Source organism: Anser anser (genome assembly GCF_964211835.1).
Source record: "Anser anser genome assembly, chromosome: 8".
Classification (NCBI taxonomy): Eukaryota; Metazoa; Chordata; class Aves; order Anseriformes; family Anatidae; genus Anser; species Anser anser.
In genome coordinates, this window is record NC_139728.1 from 16423252 (window position 1) to 16443311 (window position 20060).

At 37.1% G+C, this 20060-nt stretch overlaps 1 protein-coding gene across 6 annotated transcripts in view; it reads left to right on the forward strand.

Annotated features, from left to right (window-relative positions):
* LOC310903636 (uncharacterized protein) overlaps window positions 1-20060 on the forward strand; it is a 503466-nt gene that overhangs the window by 213137 nt on the left and 270269 nt on the right. For all 6 annotated transcript variants that reach the window (XR_014587628.1, XR_014587629.1, XR_014587630.1 and 3 more), the window contains 2 exons: window positions 9610-9726; window positions 16425-16499. Coding sequence is in view for 1 of the 6 variants with exons in the window: in XM_083847242.1 (XP_083703368.1) it covers window positions 9610-9725 (116 nt within the window). In the remaining 5 variants the exon portion in view is untranslated. The remainder of the gene's footprint in view (window positions 1-9609; window positions 9727-16424; window positions 16500-20060) is intronic.

Below are 20060 nucleotides of genomic sequence, written 5' to 3' on the forward strand. Positions count from 1 at the left end.
TTGGCACTAGCATGGGTTTGGTTTGGTTTGGGTTTTGTTTTAATGACGCTTCAACAAAGATCATTGAGTTTCAAACAAATAAACTTCTCTTCCAGCCTATCCAGAAAAACACGTTGCAACCTAACAGAATAAACCTCCATCTTGTAGCGTGATTTGAGGGATAGATAAAATGTGTGCTCAGTCCATACTTAGGGGGAATGTGTTTTTATTAATTGCAATCATCCATTGCCAGATTTTATCCTCATTTTACTGAATGCTATTTTATTGCTCCAGTCCCCCCGTGCATACTATGAGAGAGCATGAGTTTATGTACTGTACACATGCATAAAAGAATTTGACCCACAGTGCTATTGGTTTGTTGCTGCCAATCATTGTATTTTGTTTTGTTTTGTTTTTCACGTTTTATTGCCTATTTAGTCAATAACACCTCATGGACCTTTAATTTTTTGAGGTATTCAATACTTCTACTGATTTTATATTAACCGTGTATAATATATAAATAAAATCTTGATTTTTTTTTTCTAAATAAAATATCATAAAGGCATTTTTAATGTTGAGTCAACAGCTCTGAGATGCTGAAACAATAAATTTAGCAGCATTTCTTCATTCAGCCTGTAGTCCTATCTCACTAGACTCTGATAGTCTAGAAAGGGGAGGAGACATCTGAAAAGGTCTGGAAATGTCTCCGTTGTATGTCCTTTCTAAAGATGGTTTTCAGGAAGGGGGGCAGACAAATGCTTCAGCTGTGGGTTTGCAAGTTCCACGTTCCTACTTCTTCAGCCTTGAGGAGATTGCTATAAAGATTGCCCTCCGTGTGCTTGGTCTTGTTCCCACACTCCTGCTGTTGACACCATCACCTGCCTACTCCGAGACTCCCCCTTATCTGCGGCAAAATGCAAATCTTGTTCAAATGATGATAGTGATCTCACACCAAGTAATAGCAATTTTGTTGCAGACCATCAGTCATGTATCCCCTGTGCCCAGTGTTGTCACCAGATACAAAGAATGAGCAGGTCAAAGCAGCTCTCTTAAAACTAAGACATTAGGTCAAGCCTAACACTGAAAGCTGGGGCTCCGTAAATATTGTCTGAAGGTAAGCTGACATCTTCCTATTTAGGAACACTCATTCTGTGTGAACAACCTGGAAAATCTGGGGGAGAATGAAGAATTTGGCCAAAAAGTAATATTAGCAACAACATATCCACCACTGAAGGTCTCTTCCTTACAGGAAATTTCCTAGTAACTGCTTGATGTCATTCCACAGCCAGCAGGATAATGATCACTGGGCAAATGCCGACTGCCCGGGTCTTCTCCGTCACCTCCTGCAGGGAGTGCTGCCTGCTGCTTGGTGGCCAGCAGACAGCCAAGAGCTGGCTGCTGGTGGTGTGGGCAGGATGTGCTAATTCCCAGCAGCGCTGCCTGCTTTTCATCCCGTTCCTGCTACCATGCTTTCAGGCCTGTTACCCATCGCAGATGCCCTCAGTGCAGTTTGTTGAACTCGGCTGTGATCCTCTAAGATGACAGTAAGGACATTCCCAGTTCCCCATCAAAAAGCCAGCTCTCTATCTCATTCCACTACAAATCCCTCAATACTTGCATGCTAGATCTTCTGAAAAGTCTTCCCAGTAGCATGAAGAGGCTCAGTGGAGGGAACGGGTGTTCGACTCATGCAACTTGTAGTTGCCAAATTCTAGCTGCAGCCTTTTTGATGTTGTTCTTTCTTCTTGCCGTTTGTTTTCCTGTCCAGCCAGTTCTGAGTCTGGGCAGTTTTATGTCTGCTCTTGTATAGAGAAAGGATATGCAAATGGAAGTCTTCCTGTAGCATCTTCCCAAAGAGCATTTCTGCCATTCAGGAAACATACTTTGTGCAAACAAAGAAAATCTGTGGTTGCTTGTGTCTTCAGTATCCACGTGTTGATGGTTTTATTCTCCTTCATGTTGAATTTAGCTAATGATGTGCCTGAATTTTAGTAATCTATAATGAGAAAAGCACCATCTAAAATGTTCTTTTAAAATAATCAGATAGAAACTTATGCCCATAAATATAGGGGGAAAAGCACCTGTTTTCTGCAAACTGTTTTCTCTTTGGTAATGGCTCATTCCATATCAGCTGAACCACTCAGCTGCAGTGGGTTGTTGTTTCAGTTTATAAGGTTTTTGAAGGAGTGCTGTTATACAATCTTTTAAAATAATACCAGGAATATTACATCTTTAGCTAAGAAAAGAATGCCATGATTATGAGATCTATTCCCTCCCAAAGACAGCCAGCCATATTTATAAATTGGTGTGATCTCACTAAGTAATTGTTCGGGTTTGCCTTGACTCACTAGTCTCAGTACTAAGTGGACTGGTAATTTAGCTTCTCTTTAGTTTCTGACTATCTTGACCTTTACGCTTTCTTTTTATGTTGTTATACTAACATGGTATTTTGTATGCACTGAATAATACAGACAATAATGGTGTGTCTGTATTGAAACAGGGAGACATCAGGGGTTTTTATATAATTTTATTACTTTCTTCCACTGTGCATCAAAGTTCCACACAGAGTGCTGGTTTTTACCTAGGATTTTTTATTTTTTTTTTATCGAACAGAACTTTTCAACCTTGTGTGATCTCTTTACAATTCCCCTTAGAATACATAATTGTGCTCGATCAATTTGTTAAAGGCTTTTGAAGTGTTAAAAAAGCTGCATTAAAATTATTTTCTTTCAGGTTTTATGTTAATGAACATAGGTGCTATTCAAAGCAAAGTCAGTGTGTCAAGGGAACTTTAACTAAAGTTATTCATACATAAACTAAAAAAGGAAACATCTTTAGTGGAGGAAAATACATTTAATGAGTAAGTGCAGCACACAATTCCTCCTTTCAAAAATGTCAGTTCATATTGAACCTCCATTCTAGATATCTTACAATTACTTTGTCAACAGAAGGTAGAGTAGTGATGGATGATACATTGGTTCTTGAAACCAAACTTTCTGTGAGTTACTTAGACTGAAACTAAGTGCTTTTACATTCCAGTCTTATTGATGATAGTGGTTTTATATTTATCACCCTGTCATTTCAGTTGACTGTATCAGCCTCTTCAGTGCAGGAATATGGACACTAATGGAGGTGTGTCCTTAGTGCTCTAAAGGGTCACAGATTCATTCCACTAACACGTTCACAGCCCTGTTATAAGCTCAGAAATTGTTTTGCCATTTTAAACAGTAATCTGAAGCTGTAGGTGCAGGAAGCCTGTGAAAAACAGTTTCTTACTGGTCTTTTTAGACCATGCTACCTGTTTGACACTGAATATGCTTCTTTCAACTTTCACTAATATAATGTTACTGTTTTGCAACCTGCCCTATAATAGTCAGAATTCTACCAGAGCCTTGGGAGTCCAGGATCAGATTGCAACATTTATTTATAAGAAATTCTGTCAAGAATCAATAATAGTCTTGGGTCTCAAGTTCCTTCTTTAATAATACTTTGATATGATTTGTCACAAGCTAGCCCACAGTATCCACCAGATTTTATTACTTAGCTTGCAGCACAGTCTCTCATCTTTGAGTCATGAGATCAGCCATGGGGAGACCTTTAAAAAGCTATATTCTTTACTGTTTGGTTATTACAGAAAGTCTATATTACTCAATAATATCTTTTATAAGGTGTGCTGTCACATCTTCACATAGATGTTTAACCTCGATGTAGATATACTGAATGCCTGGAGGCCATTTTAGTGACATGGACATTGTTTTTCATGATTGGATGCCAAATGTATCAACAAAAACAACAGAAGTTGGGCCTTATTTTCACAGCTTGGTAGTTCTGACTGAATCTCATACTAACTGTCGATAGCAACTAAGATTTTATTTAGAGTGTAGAGTGTAACATTTTTATTACTTGAAAGTAGAAGAAATTCTGTGAAAGCAATTTAGATTACTTTCCACTGTAATATCAGTTCCTTAGGTTCTACTGTGTATCTCAATAAACAAGACCCTACTGTGTCACTCGCATATTGTAGTTCTAAATATAAAAGATTTAACTCAGACCTGAAATTCAGATAGTTACAGTTGGCATTTATTTATACAGGCTGGTTTACAAAATGAATTATATGTATTGTTGACTTAAGGCACAATATGCTTGATTCACTGAAATTTTCAGTAAAGTTTGTTACAAAATGCTTTGAGTGAAAACAATCTAATCAACATACAAAATTCAGATCTTCCTCTTCCATTTTTGTGAAATTAAGAACTGAAGAATCACAGAGGAAGAAAGAGTTTCATTTTTTTTTTCTGTGTATCTTGTATGTCATCAGTCATGCACACAAAAACAAATTATAAATATATATTCATAAATCATATTTTTTCCAAATACATAATTTGGGAAAATCATATACTAGTTATGTCAAATGTATTATTTCTTGGAGTTTTCCTGTTACTATTAGGAACTCGTTATGTGTACTTTGCTTTATTTGAAGGCTCTTTTATTTTGCTATGTAACCATGTTGTTAGCAGAGAAGAAAGCTTTTAATTAGGGTATTGTTGAAAACTGAGTTATGTTTTTTGGTCCAGGCAAGTTTTCTTCAGGACAGAAGCATGCACATTTTTCAACACTACTCATAGTGAGTATGTTAGAAAGATAGTAGGTGTGGTGATTTAATTTTAAGAGATTATATCTCCCTTGTTTATCATTTTTAATGCCTGTCCCAGCAAAACTTGTAAAGCAGGTAGGTCTTTGTGAAAGCCAATCCTCATGTATAATTAAGTTACATGGCCTGTTCCAGCTCAAATCTAAGAATACAAAACTATTAATAGATCCATGGAGGACTGTAGTACACATATTGGAAAATAAAAATAATTAAGAAGTAAAAGCAAATTTTGAATTATGTAGAGGCAATCTTGAATTGACTCTAGAAGTTTCAAGTGTTTTATTTTGGAAATGTGACATTTTCACAGAGTAATTCTGAGACTAAAAATATACGTTGGTTTGACAAAAAAAAATTGTGAAAAGCTACTAGAATTCTTTCCTTAATGAGAATTGAATTGATAACTGGGGACATTTCCTTCAAAAGACTTTGCAAGTTATCCTGAAAGAAAGAGTTTAGTATAGATGCACTAGATCTAAAATGTTGTAATTCCGTAATATCTAAAACACCGTTTTAATTTTGCAAGTTGTTTCAATTTCTGGCAATAGCCTTGGAAAAGAAGTCCTCAGGAAATACAGCAATGTATAATATTCAATAGCATTCATTTTCAGGCATCCTAGTCAATTAATTTTGAAACATGTTTAAAAGATCGTTGTCTAATTATGTCTCTGATGTTTGATTTATATTGAATGAATGAACTAGGAAGATGAAAAATATCTTTTGCAATGGATATTTTGGAAAAATTAATGGATCTGCTACCACCAGCCAGTTCATACACACACACACACAGATACAGACATATATGCACACGCATACATATGCGTATGTAATAAATAGTGCAGCTATTTTCTTTGCCATTTTTACCATATGTAGTTGTAGTCTAGCTTTAAAATACCTGAATAATCTACCAGCAGGTAATATTGACTTAAGTGAAAAAAGATAGTAATAATAATAATAAAAATGATAGAAAAAAAGCCTGGAGTAACCTATTGTGGAAAAGAAAAGGCATAAAATAGGTCTGGACTTGAACACTTCCTCTGTAAAATAAATGAGAAAAAAAAATCGGGAAAGCTGTAGAGCTTATCAGAGAGAAAAAAAAAATAGAGGTAGGCATTTCAACATTCAAGTTGCAAACACGGAGGTAGTGGAGACCTGGCTTCCTGCCTAAATTTCATAAACTAACCTCTGCTCTAAATTTGTGAGAAACAGAGAACATGCTAACCCTATAGCTGTCTTGTCTAGCTTGACCTCAAGCCCACAGGCTGAATCTGTCTCATCAGAGCAATTCATTCAGCGCATGGCCTGCTCTTTTCCTTAGAGCTGTTGCCCTCCCTGAGGAACAAAAGGAAATATGCTCATCACATGACCCAAATGCAGATGTTGCCTATCATACAAACAGATTTATATCTGCCACATCCCTGCTTAGCATGCAGTTGTCTTTTTTTTTTTTTTCTCCAATAGCCTCCTTTGTACACATGCAAAGAGAAGGGCCATTTAGCTGGCCTTCAGTGCCTGCAGAACAGGATGTGTTATTAGACGCATCAAGAAAGCTTCCCCTCCCAACAGAGAAAGATTGTTCTTTTCTAACATGGATATTACTTCTTCACTGCATTAACTATCCGTCTAACAAGAGTATGACAAATGCCTATTTCTCTGCAGATATTTAGATAGTGCATTAGTAAGCAAGAAGGAACACACTGAATAATACACCAGTTTTACCATTTTAATAGTATGAATGCATAGTGGGTAGGTGCCTATTTTTTAAAACTAGTAGCAGAGTCAATCTTTTCAAGATCCTTCATTGTTACTGATTCTGGAGACTCTTGTCAAGGTACTCACTCAAATGGACAAAGCTGATCAAACTAACTCAGATTCAGTATGTCTTTTTTTCCTTGAACCTTGTGATTTAGCAGTCAATCCTGACAAGCCATTGGCTATTGCCAGAGTCAGTTAACCTTAACATAATAATAAGTCCTGCAAAACCCCTCAAAATTCAAAGCAAAACAACTTGAATGGTTACTAATTGTGGTAGGTTGATGGTACTGTGAAATTAATTGTATACAGGCATCATTAGTTTTATTGGTTGCAGGCCAACTGTGGCAGAGGTCTATTTAGCGTGTGATAGGAAAGCGAAGGAAAGTGTTAACTTGGGTTTTGATCTTATCAGCCTCAATCACTTCCATAAATCTGTGTTCTAGAAATGCATCTAAGTTTGTCCTAACTTTCCTGGGAAGCCCATATTTCCCTCTAGTCCCATCAAAGTTCACTTTATTAACCCAGGAGTTATAGGTTTCAGCAGAAATAAATTCTTTTAGCAGCAACAAAATGTACTTGTCGGGCTTTCCAACAGATTCTCTGAAAATCTCATTCTTTTGTGTAGGAGCCACATTTTGTATGCTTACCTCTGGCAGCTGCTCTTCTGTAGTACATTTGCCATCTCCTGCTCCCACATCCAGATCTGTAATACTCATGTATTCGTCAAGTTATGTTTGTATTCACTTCACCTCACTTGGGCATATAATTCACAGAGCCCAAAAGAAATGGTTGCCTTTTTTTTTTTTTAACAGAACTAGGACACAACAAGAGAGCAGAGTAAACAACAGATTTTCTACTCCTGAGCATTTGCAAGAACTCTGAACAGTGAAGGAGAAAATAAAACAAGATTTGTCATTGAAAAAAAAAATCCTAAATCCTGCATACACATCCTTGAGTTTCAGTTGAGCAGAATAAACAGTCATAGTTTAGATAATGGCTTGTTTGCAGTTGTGTTTCAGTTCTGTTCTGTTATGCTTGGTGGAAGTATTCAAGTTTGTGTTCTTTTGCTTAGAAGTAGAAAAACGCCTTTGAAAGTGTGATCCTTCTGAGCAATCTTTTGATTTGTTTCTCCAGCAAATTTACCTGAATTTACCAGATCTGTAAGGGCTCTTTTTGATGTTTTTGAGGAATCTGTATGTTCCCTATGTTAAGTTTATGAATGTTGTATATATATCTCTGTAGTTGTTATATGGCTTCTGAAGGCCCACTTCAAAGTTAAATCAGCTGTCTGGCCTTGGATCTGAAGAGCAGCGTCAGTTGACATATTTTGACACTCTTAATAATAGGCAATGGCTCATAGTTTTTGAATATTTACTTTATTTAATCAGGACCTGAGAACTGGTTGATCATGAGACGAGGGTTTGGCCAGGATTGCAGGAAGACACTTTAAAATTAAGAATTTGAAAGGAATTAGAGGATAATCCTCTGTTGACCATCTGTTTCCCAGTAGAACAAAAGGAGTGAGAGGAAAGACACCAAAACAAGGAAACCTAATCTGAGCTGTTTAGTCTCCTGAAACAAAGTGTAGATATGTCTTTAGTTTTCTGTTATTTCTAGCCCTTTTTCTTCTGCTGTGATATTCCTGTAGATAATTCTGTCTCTCTCCCTGAACATCCTGCTGTCCTGATGGTTTTTAGGAGGGCCGGATAGACGATCTACGTTGCACTGTGCTGTAGAAAGCAATACAGCCACACCAGCATGGAGCTGTATACTGACAGGGCTGGATTCCCTCCAGAATGTAACAGAGCCCATTTACATTTAGCTCCAGGACCTATATATTACTTCACACTGTTCTGTGACAGAAGATAAACCTAGCCTGCCATGCTGGCATTAACATGGCTGATAATCAGGCATTTCTGTAACATTAGCAGCTCAATCTGAAAGTCCCATGCTAGGAACTGGGTTTGTGACTTCTACTTGGAAAGAGGAGAGGCCGGGAGGAGATGAAAAGGACAGCTTCATCTCTGAGCTACAACTGTGAATGCCTGGGAAGTGAATTCAATGCACCAAGTTTGATCTGAAATGAAGATTATCCTTGTGCTTACTGGGACTCTGTTGCATCATGATTTTGCGTTAGGTTGTTCAACATACAGAGAAATGTGGCAATTGTTAACGTCTCTTGAAAGGAAGTCACTGCATTAAGATGCTAGGAGCACAGCACTGGAATGTGCACTTCCAGTAACTCATTCATTAGCACTGAACACCAGGAGAAGGAACATGCTCACTGCACACTGACAAACTCAGACCATTTGGCAGGTTCTGAGGCTTTTGGCAGGTTGGCATTGGGACATGGGCTGAGCTTTTAACCTTACCCACAACATTAATAATATTTAAATTGAAAGAATACGTACTCCAAGCAGGGCACGTTCCCAAGTTTGTGCCATGATCTAAGCCATGCTGTACTTCAGGACTCTGAGCTCTGGAGTGCTTATTAATTTTTCCCTGTAATTCTTAATAAAATTGTATTGCAGCATGCAAGCAACAAGGGCCTCTTTGATAATTTACTGTCTGCAAGTTCAAATCCATGTTAGTGAAGGGAACTGTCCGCCTTATATTTCAAAAGTAATGAATTCAAATTCTGTTGGGATTGTAATTTTATTAGAAATTCTGTGTATCTTCTCTTGTTATTATTTCTGGGTCAAATGTATCATTATATTGATTGATCAACACTTAATTTGTTATTATCCATAAGTGCTCAGCAAATAATGAAAATATCCTGTCACTTTGTTAAAGAACGAACAAAAGAGACAGTATTAGGTTACTTTTTTAATTAATTTTTTGCATACATGTTGATCAAGCTTATATATCTCTGAGGGTTTGGCTGGCCACTCAAACATCTGGCAGGAAAAGCTGAGCAGTGAAATAACTCATTTATATATAGTAAAGCCTGCATTTTTACCACTGTTCACTGTAAAAATAAACAATGTGCAGGGCAGTAGGGTTCATGATAATGCCATAAGTTAATGATCTTGAGCACAGTAACAAACTTTGGATGTTGCCATACTAACCATGGATTTCTGTAGCATCATCAGCTCAATCTGAAAATCAAAAATCATGCAGTTCTGTTCTAGGAACTAGAAGGCTTGTGCCGTCTCACTGGAAAGAGGAAAGACTAGGAATTCAGTTCTATTTATATTTATTGATTTATGGTACTTTCTGTTTTATAGCTATGACTGATTCTCCTGGATTTGTCAAGCACATTTTATCACAACTTCCACTAGCTGACATCCCATACGATGTAGAAGAGAGAGAAGGACTGAAATGCAACTTTCAGTACATGTAACGTAAGTGTATGTATAAATTATACCATTAATTACAAGTCTTGAGGAAAGGACACTGGACCTCATTTTCAAGCATTCTTAGTCCATACAAATTGAATTGAAGCTAATAAAAAATGAAGTATTTAGTGTTTCTGAAAACTGGGACAAATTTTTTCCAGTTTGGGTAACCAGCATCTGCCTTTAAGAAAACCTATATATTAATCCTTCTGTATCTCAGCTTGCCTATCTATCATCTAAACCAGGAATAGTCTTGCTATAATATAAAGCAGCACTGACAAGAAAAAGGTATTCCTTTTCCTGTCATAGTCACCTTACATGGACCAGTTAGATGCACTATAGATTAAAAATATAATTTTATGTATTTTCTGGATAATGCAGTAACTATTAGGCATATCAACTTTACTTCCTTCTACTGAGAAAGTCTACAAGTGTGCTCAAATTATACCACAGCGAGTTGTTCGTGCATGTCACCAATAAATGTAATGTTTTTTGCACATTGTATCCCAATTTCTTATACCTCTGCACCAAAACAAGTCAGTGATCCTCTCTGACTGTATTCCATGATGTGCTTGCACATGGGACTTATAATTACTTCATATGTCTCATAAATCCCTCCACAGTATCCTTGACTAATTACAAGTGGGCATGCTAATGTATTGTGTTTGGCTCTGAACTACCCACAGACTGGCCAGCTGAGAGGCCAATAGTCAACGGAACTGCTAAATTCACCGTTGAAACCTTTCTTCCATGGAAGCACTAATTTGGCTCTTTCTTTACTACCCAGGTGCCAGTTTTCATGAAACTTACGGCAAACTTTATATCCTTTCTACAATTTTGCTCCCTCCTTAAAGAAGGGGAACTGGCAGATGGACAAAAGAGCAAACAGTGCAATATTATATACTTTATCCTCTGAAAAACAGGCTATAATGATATTTAAAACTTCACTCAAAAAGTTATGAAATATCAAACAACACTCACAACAGCACTCACAGATTTGTGACAAACAACACTCACAGAGTTATATCTTATATATGTGAAATATCTTACAAATATAAAAGGTGAAACTCTGATTTATTCCTATGGGCTCTTTAAGCACTAATGTTTATCTAATGGATTCAGTTACCAAAAAATATTGCACATGCTACAGAAAGCATTATGATTTGGGATTCACCCATGCCATTATATCAAAGCTAAAATTATTCCTCGAGACTTTGGAACATTCCATGTTGGTAGATACTATGTGCTTTTAGCTAAAAGCTTCTTTCACTTTACATCAACAGAAGTGGAACAATTAATGCTTCAAAATACAAGAGAAGCTTTTGTTCTTGTTTAAATTTTTGTACCTTAGCTTGAAAGGTATCTTGAGCTCCTTTGAAGTTTTCCTTTAATATACTGCACCCAAACCACTTCTTTATAAGAGCCTCATTTAACTTTTACATTTTAAAGATCTTTCAATGCAAGCCCAAATGTAACAAAAGAAAGTGATAATTGTTGAAACAGGCAGAGTTGTTGAATAGTGTATACACTGAATCTTATGGAAGCCACATCCTGGAAGCATCTTGTGCAACTCTGGCTCTGACATATAGCTGGCAGGTAGGTCACATTGCACAGAATTTGCTTCAGGCTCTAGGCTAATGTTTTATTGAATTATTCATCAGGTTTAATAATTCACAGAGACCCCAGTTCCATGTGGCCCCTTACAGAGAGCCCCATTTGCTTTCAGTGGCATTCCCTCAGAGGTCTACTTGTGCAATTCACAGACTCAGGCTTAAATGCCAATTCCCTGTGAAGTCAGTGGTTAGTTTCTATAGATTTCAGTAGGCATTGGATCAGATTGTATATTCTTTGATAAAGGACTGAGTTTTCTGCTCTCTGGGTTTGAAAAAAGCTAACATGGAGCTGATAATAACAAGAACAGCAACTGAAATTCTGAGTTCAGTGAAGCCACTTTGGACTGCAGGCAGAAGGTCAAAACAATCAACACCGAGGACTGTAGGATTGTTTGTTAATCCCGATAGTGCCCTTGCACTCCCAGTGACTGTATATAGTATTCCTGCCCAAGAGGCAGGTGGAGTGTTCAGTAGTGTCTGCAGAAGTTGGGAATATTTTCTTGCCTTTATTTAATTCCCTGAATTCCTTGTGAGTAATTCTTGATAGTAAGGTTAGAGTATACTTCATTTACCATATAAGTTTGCCACTTCAGATTTCTAATGACTTGTCTGGCTTTGAGGCTCTGATGCTGTCATCAAACTCCATCACAAGTGACCAAATGTTGGTGTCATACTGTGGTTTATAAACCACAAGCTCTATTGCCTTTATTTCTGCTTATTTTTTTTGCTTCTGCCAGTGTTGTGGGAAGTCACACAGACCTTTCAGACCTTTGCAAGTCTCATTTTCATGCATTTTTTTTTCTTTCTGAACTGGGGCAGATGTCCCTTTCTGTAATAATTTAATTAACACTTCAGAATAATGCTGCATTAATTAATGCCAGATTACAATGGAAATGCTACAGAATTAACACTTTATATCAACATTAATGCAAAATGAGTTCCTCCTGGATAATATTTCTTACAGAGAATACAAAAAGAGATAATACTAATTAGGCCATCAATTTAAATTTACCATAATTTCAATCCATGTCACTTATCTGTTCTCTAGCACAAAACCTTCTGTTCTACCACACACATTTTGCTGCATTGATATCAGAACGGCAGCCAGACTGGGAGTCATTTCCTAATGTACATTCCTGTGCATCGTAGTATATTCCTGTACTGTGATCTTGACCATGGTGCCTGTGTTGTGAAGCATTAAACTTTAAAGATAGGTATAGGCTTAATAATGCTCTGACACACCTCTTCTGCAGGTAGAGAAACTTTACTAGCAAAAAAAAATACCCTCACCAAAGGCACAGGACTTTGTATCGTACATGGCACATTATTAGACCGTAGCACACAGTTTGGGTTATTCTAATTCTTCCTGACATTGCCCACATGCAGCAGCAAATGCAACATCTGCAAAGTCATTCTTTTGCAATAGTTATTATTTTAACTGCTTGGTACCAGAATGTGAAACAAATAAAAAACCAAGGTTCCTGTTCCCAAATAGCTTCAGTCTCTGTACTGTACCTCAGAGAATAAAATGATCTATTTAAAGCATGTCTGATCTGCACTTACACTTTGGTACTATTTTCTTTATGTGACCATTGCCTAGATGCCACCTTGTGTGCAGGCAAGAAAAGAGGATTAAAAAGATAAATTCTGCAATGCAAAGCATGAAAAACATTTAGCAGAGACAATTCAATTTCAATGAATATCCAACAAGGCTTTTATTGCCTCTCAGTTTACCCTCCTGACTTTGTGGCAGTCTGCATGGAACCTGCTGGGTCACCATAATTTCAGGCTCCTTGCTCTTCAGCAACCTGTGTCAAAGACCAACAGAGAACCAAATCACTAGAGGCCCGTCAGGCTGGCTTGCAAGCTCTGATGTTCATTTGGCATTCCCAGGGCTTACAGGGAAGTTAGCTGCACTTCAGTCCAAAATATGTAATGAAAAGTATTCAGGGGCCTGGAATTCTTGGCTATACCAACATGCTAGCAGTTCGAGAGTTCTTCACCCACCATGAAGAAGTTTTTTTAGAAATTATAAAAGGATAATTTTTCATTTTCCAAAATGCAATTTTTCAGAGTTTTCTGCATGATTAATTTCATTGTATTTAGGCACTTTTATTCCAAATACAAACACAGACAAAATTTGAAATTTCCTGTGAAACATTACCTTTTGTGTGTGTGTACACAGCTTTAGCTGCTTTCTTCAGACAGTGAAATTTCCTTCTTTATGTTTTGCTCAGTAGATTTTAATTGTGTGCTTTTATACTAGCCATTCATACTAGTTCTTTTGTATAAAATTGAATGATTTAGTTAGACACAGAAAATGCTGATGCCCTCATGGCTTTTAGAATATTTTCCCCAACAAGGGGAATTTCAAGAAGCACTGTCACTCAGCAGATCAGATCAGGAGACAGTAGCTGTGAGAAACTATGGAGTAGTGACAGAGTTCAAAGAAAACAAAACCCCACATAGATGGTTCTGCTTTATGGAAAAATGTTTCAGCCCGGATAATAGCTCAGGAAGTTCTTTTGTTGGCACATTGTGTGCCTTCCAGAGGGAACCATTCTTTTTTTATAGACATCTTGAATGAAATGTATGTCATGTGAAGAACAAGCAACTTGTATCCAAATGACATGAGCCCTAAAACAGGAGTTATGTGGGATTCAGCCATCACAAGTCTATGTGGTATTCTGCACCAGAATGAATTTCACACATTGTACTTTGGCTTTAGCATACTTCTTTCTCTGGAGAGTACCATTCTGGCCCCTCTACCGCATGGTCAAATTGAGTTAATGCAATAGCTTTTCTTCTTTGAAGAATTTATTTTTAATTTAGAAAAGGTCAGATATGTGAATCTGTGTGATTTGTATTATGGAACTATATCCTTATTTGGGGCAATTCACCATAACTGGTCATCACTGCCCAGGACTGTTAAAAGAATATGTAATTAGAAATAATGAAGTGGGCGGATATTTAAAAATATGAAGAAAAGTTATTTTCCAAGGAGCCATCTATTTGATAGTAGAACAGACTTTATAGTGAACTTCAGTAAGCCCTCATCATTAGATGGACTTATAATTCAGTGCATAATAGACAAAGTACTAGAAAAAAATATAACTGCATGGACTGAACTGATGTTGATCCCAGAGTTCTGGAATTAAGAAATCTCTCACAAATCTTTTCTATTTCTAACTTCTGTGAGGACTTGCAAAGAAGGACTTTTGTAGATCAGAACTCAAGTATAGTAAAACAGCTTTGTATAGTAAAACAGCCTTACTCTAAGGAAAAATTTGCTCTGTGCCAATCTACACTGTGCCTTCCCATCACAAGTGCTATTAATCCGTTACTTTCACAAGCAATGAAGTATGTTAAGGAAAATGTAAAAAAAAAAAAAACAAAAACACTGAAGATTATTTTTAGATTTTATATGTATCAACTAGAAACTAATTGGATTAAATATTTTAGTATAAAAAGAACACTTTTTCCAGACTTTTGCTTTAAGTTGCCAGTTTTCAATATGTGTTTTTCTCTTTTTCATTCTACATATTGCATTTTTTCTCATTAAGTTATATGGTCTTAAAATACAGAACTCTTAATTTTAATTTTTTAGTTGATCTTAACCCTTCATTGCTAAGAATGGTATCATGGAGAAGCAAAAGTATATTAGCTGTACAGCTAACTGATGCTGCTGTCTTTAGCAGAAAATGCAAGTGAATATCTAAAGATAATAGGGTCAGATGCCTCCCTTGAAGACAACATCTTTATGGAACATAAAAATTTAAATGCGTATATGTCAGAGTTAAGTTCAAGTATTTTAGTACCCACATATTTAAGTGCTAGTTTAGTTGTGTTTTTCTTTTTTTCTTTTTTCCCCCTCTGGCACATTTCCAACCTTTAATCAGATGTGAAATACTTGTAAGGTGGTGCCTGATGGAAGATTTCAACAACTTTTCAATTTTAGCTTAATGTTTAAAGTTTCTGCAGGACATCTTTCTTCTATGACAGCACCAATACATTGATAACACCTGCCTCTTTCCAGTTGATCACACCTGTTGACACTTATGTGCATTAACAAATCGACTAATAACCTTATTCTGATTCTCTTTCATCTGCATTCGTACTGGTAGCTCTATGCATCCAGGACTATGATACACAATGTATTCCCTGTTTAAATGGATTTTATTGAGTGCCAAACCTATTTCTGGTCATATTGCTTAATGATACATACCTCTAACTCAGAAAGGGTAATTCAAAGAGAATAATAGGATTTTTTTAAAGATATAAATAACTTTGAAATGATGCTGTCCTTGGACTATTGTATGTGTTATACATCTTTACATTTTGTGCCAGAACAGTAGGACAGTTCATGTTCATATAATTTCTGTGTATTTATTTATATGAAAGTGAAAAGCCCGGAAAGATATGACTTGAAAGGCTGTACTGGTAGCCAGAAAACATGGTGCTCCTACCACAGTGCTGCATATTGGAGCACAACATAAATAATACCAAGTTAATTCCTGAGGGGATAATACATCCATGGGGAATGGGATGACATTGTTAAGGTTATTAGCTTGTCTTGTAAGAACAAGGGAGCCTCAGTCAGGTGGTGCTGCACCCAGGCTAATGCATCTGCCATCATGATGATGGTAATTAATCAGGGACAGCACCACACTGCTATTGCTGTGCTGGTTCTGGTTCTGGTGTTTTGGTACATCCGAGTGAGGTTGCAACTAAATCCGAAACCACTGCACAGGTATATATTATCAAAACCATGAAAAATATTACTATCACCAGAGTTACACACTCAAATTTTGCTGGTAAAGAAATTAAAAATCACTTAAAAAAAAATGTACTCAGACACATTCATTAAAGCTATACTACATAGATTGTTTAGTGACTATGGATCATTTGAAGTGGACAAGTTTAAAAGCAATGAGTGAAAACAACAACAATCAGAAAACTTTGAATAAATTCAAAGAAATCACGATCAACTCATGGATATTTGACAAACAACAGTTTTCTAAGGTATTTGTTAAGCATTGTTTATTCACCTCTAACAAGTATCATACAGTATAAATGGTGTTTTTATTTCAGCTCCTGGAAGATTAAAAAATCTGTGGAAACTAGCTGAGAGTTTTGCAAGCATATCTGAATGGTGAATAAACTGAGGTAGGTTGGAGTTTATGCCCCTGAACATGTTGTACGATCAGTGGATAAGACAGGGTTTAAATATAGATTGAAAACCACAGGGTATTAAGTATCTAGGAATATTTTACCTTATGGAGTTGAAGGCTATGACTGAACTTAACAAAGAGGTAATGTGAAATACAGTGAAAAAAATAATTGCTGGGTGGTCTCTGCCACATACTGTATCATGTGGTGGAAAAGGCTGAGAGCCATAAGAAAGACATTGGGACCAAACCCGACATACTGTATACATTAAATATCTTGCTATTTACCTTCTGAGAAAAGTTCTAAAGACACTCATGGATTTCTTAACAAAAACTATATGTCATTATAGGAAGTCCAAAATCTGGGATGAAAATGCTAATGTTAGCCAAATTTAGGTGGAGCAAATTTTTTTGTGTGTGCGCATGAGAGAGAGAGAGAGAGAGAGAGAGAGAGAGAGAGAGAAGCTTTGAAGTTGAGTTCAGCCCATTTGGATAGTCTTTGTAAAAGTGCAAACTTTATTTTTTCCCTTGTTTTCATTAACAATAGTGAACTGAAAAGACTTAGAATATGAGTTTTGTATTGAAAGCCATGGCTAAGGAGATTTTGAATCACTGGCAAAATGCAAGGGAAAATATAAAATGTAAAAAAGAGACATCACTATGAAAAAAAATGAGTGTAAGATTTTTATTTATTTATTTATTTTTACTCTTTTGCCTTCTTTATTTTTCAATCTCAAATGTCAGGGCCCTGAGGGCACCAACAGGCCTCACAGGCCCAGATCAACTGCCCCAGCAAGGCCTCAGCGGGGCCAGTCCCCAGCTCCCCCAGCCCGGCCCGGCCATGGGCCCCGCTGGGCTGGGCCCAGTCACAGCCGCGTGCTGGTCTGGCCTTGGCCCATCCCCAGCCCCAGTGAGGTGCCCAGCACCTGGGGCTGGGGCTGCCACGGGCCTGCCCTGCTCCTGGCTGGGCCATGGCAGGGCCCAGGCTGCCAGACCCTGCACAGGGCCCTGATGTGTAACAGTAAAGCAGGAGGCCTGCATGTTTTAGTGTTACAGAAGTGTTACTGAAGGGGCTGTTTCTTTCCGATCTATTTGTAAAATCGCTTAGGTTCAGATCAGGTCTTTAAATGTGCAGTTGCTGCCTTCCTGCTGATGGTGAGAGAAGTGCTGCAGAAACCTGCTCAGCTTCTTCACCAGGACTCTAATGCAGAGGCAATGTAAGTAAAACATAGTCATCTGCTAATTTCTAAGGGATTTGAGCCAAGTCCCTTAACTATATACATTATATTCTCCCCTCCTTTCTGCTCGCTTCAGTCTCAAAATTAACACTCATACCTTGAGTGAATAAGCACTGTAGCACTAAATGCTATAGGGAAGCAATGGAGAAAGATTACAGTGAGTTCAAGAAAGGAATTTTAGTGTGCTGCCTTATCCCTGCTTCTTTATTTTTTGATTAGTGGAACAATAAACACCAATGAGAATCAGTGCAGATAGATTAAGAGGTGTGGACAGAAGCTTGTCTTGTGACTCTTCAAAGGGCATTTACTGTCTTAAATACTCTGTGATTCTGCAATTTTGGTTGAGAGCTGGTGACTCTATTCCATTTCTATGGGTATCCAATTACAACTCAAATATTTGCACTTGACAGCAGTTTTAGACTACATAGTTAAATGAAAAATGAACCAAATGCGGTACATACTTTAATAACAATCAGTCCTAAGAGAATTTTAGAAGAACAACTTCTGACCCACCAGGATTATTAAACATCCCATAGCATTTTTTGTAAGATTAGTCACAGTGTCTTTTCTGAAACTCAATTTATATTATTACATTCTGCCCCCATAAATTGCCCTACAGTATCAACTGAATATAGTATTCGTCCTGTCACATATTGTTGTAGAAAGTTAAAAAGCTGTCATGTTCCACCTCAGAAATGGATCCACTTTGCTAGCGTGTAATGCAGTTCTATTACAAGATTTGGAATATTTTGTTACTTTACAATTCAGTACATTTGCAAGAGAACCTATTATTTTTTCAATGCTTCTTGGTGGCCTAATCTGCATCAATGAGTATAGAAATTTGCTATCAGGGAATACAGAATCTGCAACTCCTTATTTAAGACCAGTCTTTTGACTTAGATGGGAGCCAGTAGTCCTGCTACCCATGATAATTATGCATCTCATGATATGTTAGCCAGAACAGGGATATAAACCTAGTGCTCTATCCGGATTCAAGTGTGAATAATTACCTTCTGCCTACCTAAGTTCCCACTGCAGTTTCATTTGGGTACAGTATATTTCTTCATTTCCTGCTCTAGGGCCTGTTCTGGCATCTACTGAAGTTAATGGAAAGTTCCCTAAGACTTTGGTGAAGGAAAAGTCTATAAACTGTGGTGTAATTTTGTTGTGGTATTAAACAGAAGTAGAATCTGTATCTTATTATAAATTGCTTGCACCATAAAATACCTTTAACAGTTAGGAAAACTCTTTATATCTCATCAACATTAAGTAGATTATGTGTATATTCAAGATGTAACTACTAGCAATTACCATATTATATATGTGTTCTATAGGAGTCATAATGTATGCTAATTTCACATATATATATGGCTGATCCCAGTGTCACTGAACTTTCTTTTGCATTTAGTGAGGATGTCTTGCCTATGCCTTAAGAGTGGTAGGACATAGTAGCCTGATGAAGCATGGAAATTGTATTCTCTGTCTTTGCAAATGTATGCAGAAACAAACAAAAACAAACTAAACCAGAAATAAACAACTTGTTCAAAAATTGAATTGAAGTCTTCTGAACCTTAGATCAATACCTAAACTACAATACTCCATGATACTTCATCAGGGAAATAATGAAGGTGCAAGAAATTGATGCTCTTTAGATTTCTTAGCAAAATGTATTTTTGCTTTAATAGCATTCCTAGAGATAAAAGTACAGGTTTTGAACCCTTTTCCCTTGTCTCTAAGACGTTCCTTGGAGGAGATGAGGAGAACATGTCTCAGTGAGCAACTGAGAACAAAGGCAGACCAAATTGTAAAGTGCATATTCAAACCTGAGCTTTTCTAATGTTTTGGGGGTAATCAGGCCCATCTTTAACAGGAACTGATTTTATTTAGCATTTGAATAAAGCAAGGGTCACTGTCTAGTAAAACTAGATGACTCCAGCCCAGAACATGTTTGATACAGTCAGGGAATTCATCTTTTTGCTGCTCATGCTCATCTTTTTTGCATGCTCCCACAACACCATTTTTTCCTATGTCAGACACAAATCATCTTGTAAACGTTGGGACAGAAGTTACTAGAGAACAGAGCTAACAAGGACTAGAGTGGAAAGGGAGATCAGGAAAGAAGGTAAAAGCACAAGATGTTATGACAGGGATCTACTGTAGAGATGAGAGATGAAGAATGTTTGCAAACATTTAGCTCTTACTCTCTCAGCAAGTCAGGTTGTTTTGGCTTTCCCCAGTTAATCTCTGGTTTCCCCAAACTACTAAGACCTACTGTAATTGTTTTCACCATAGCAGAAAGAGAGTTACATCCACCTGTACAT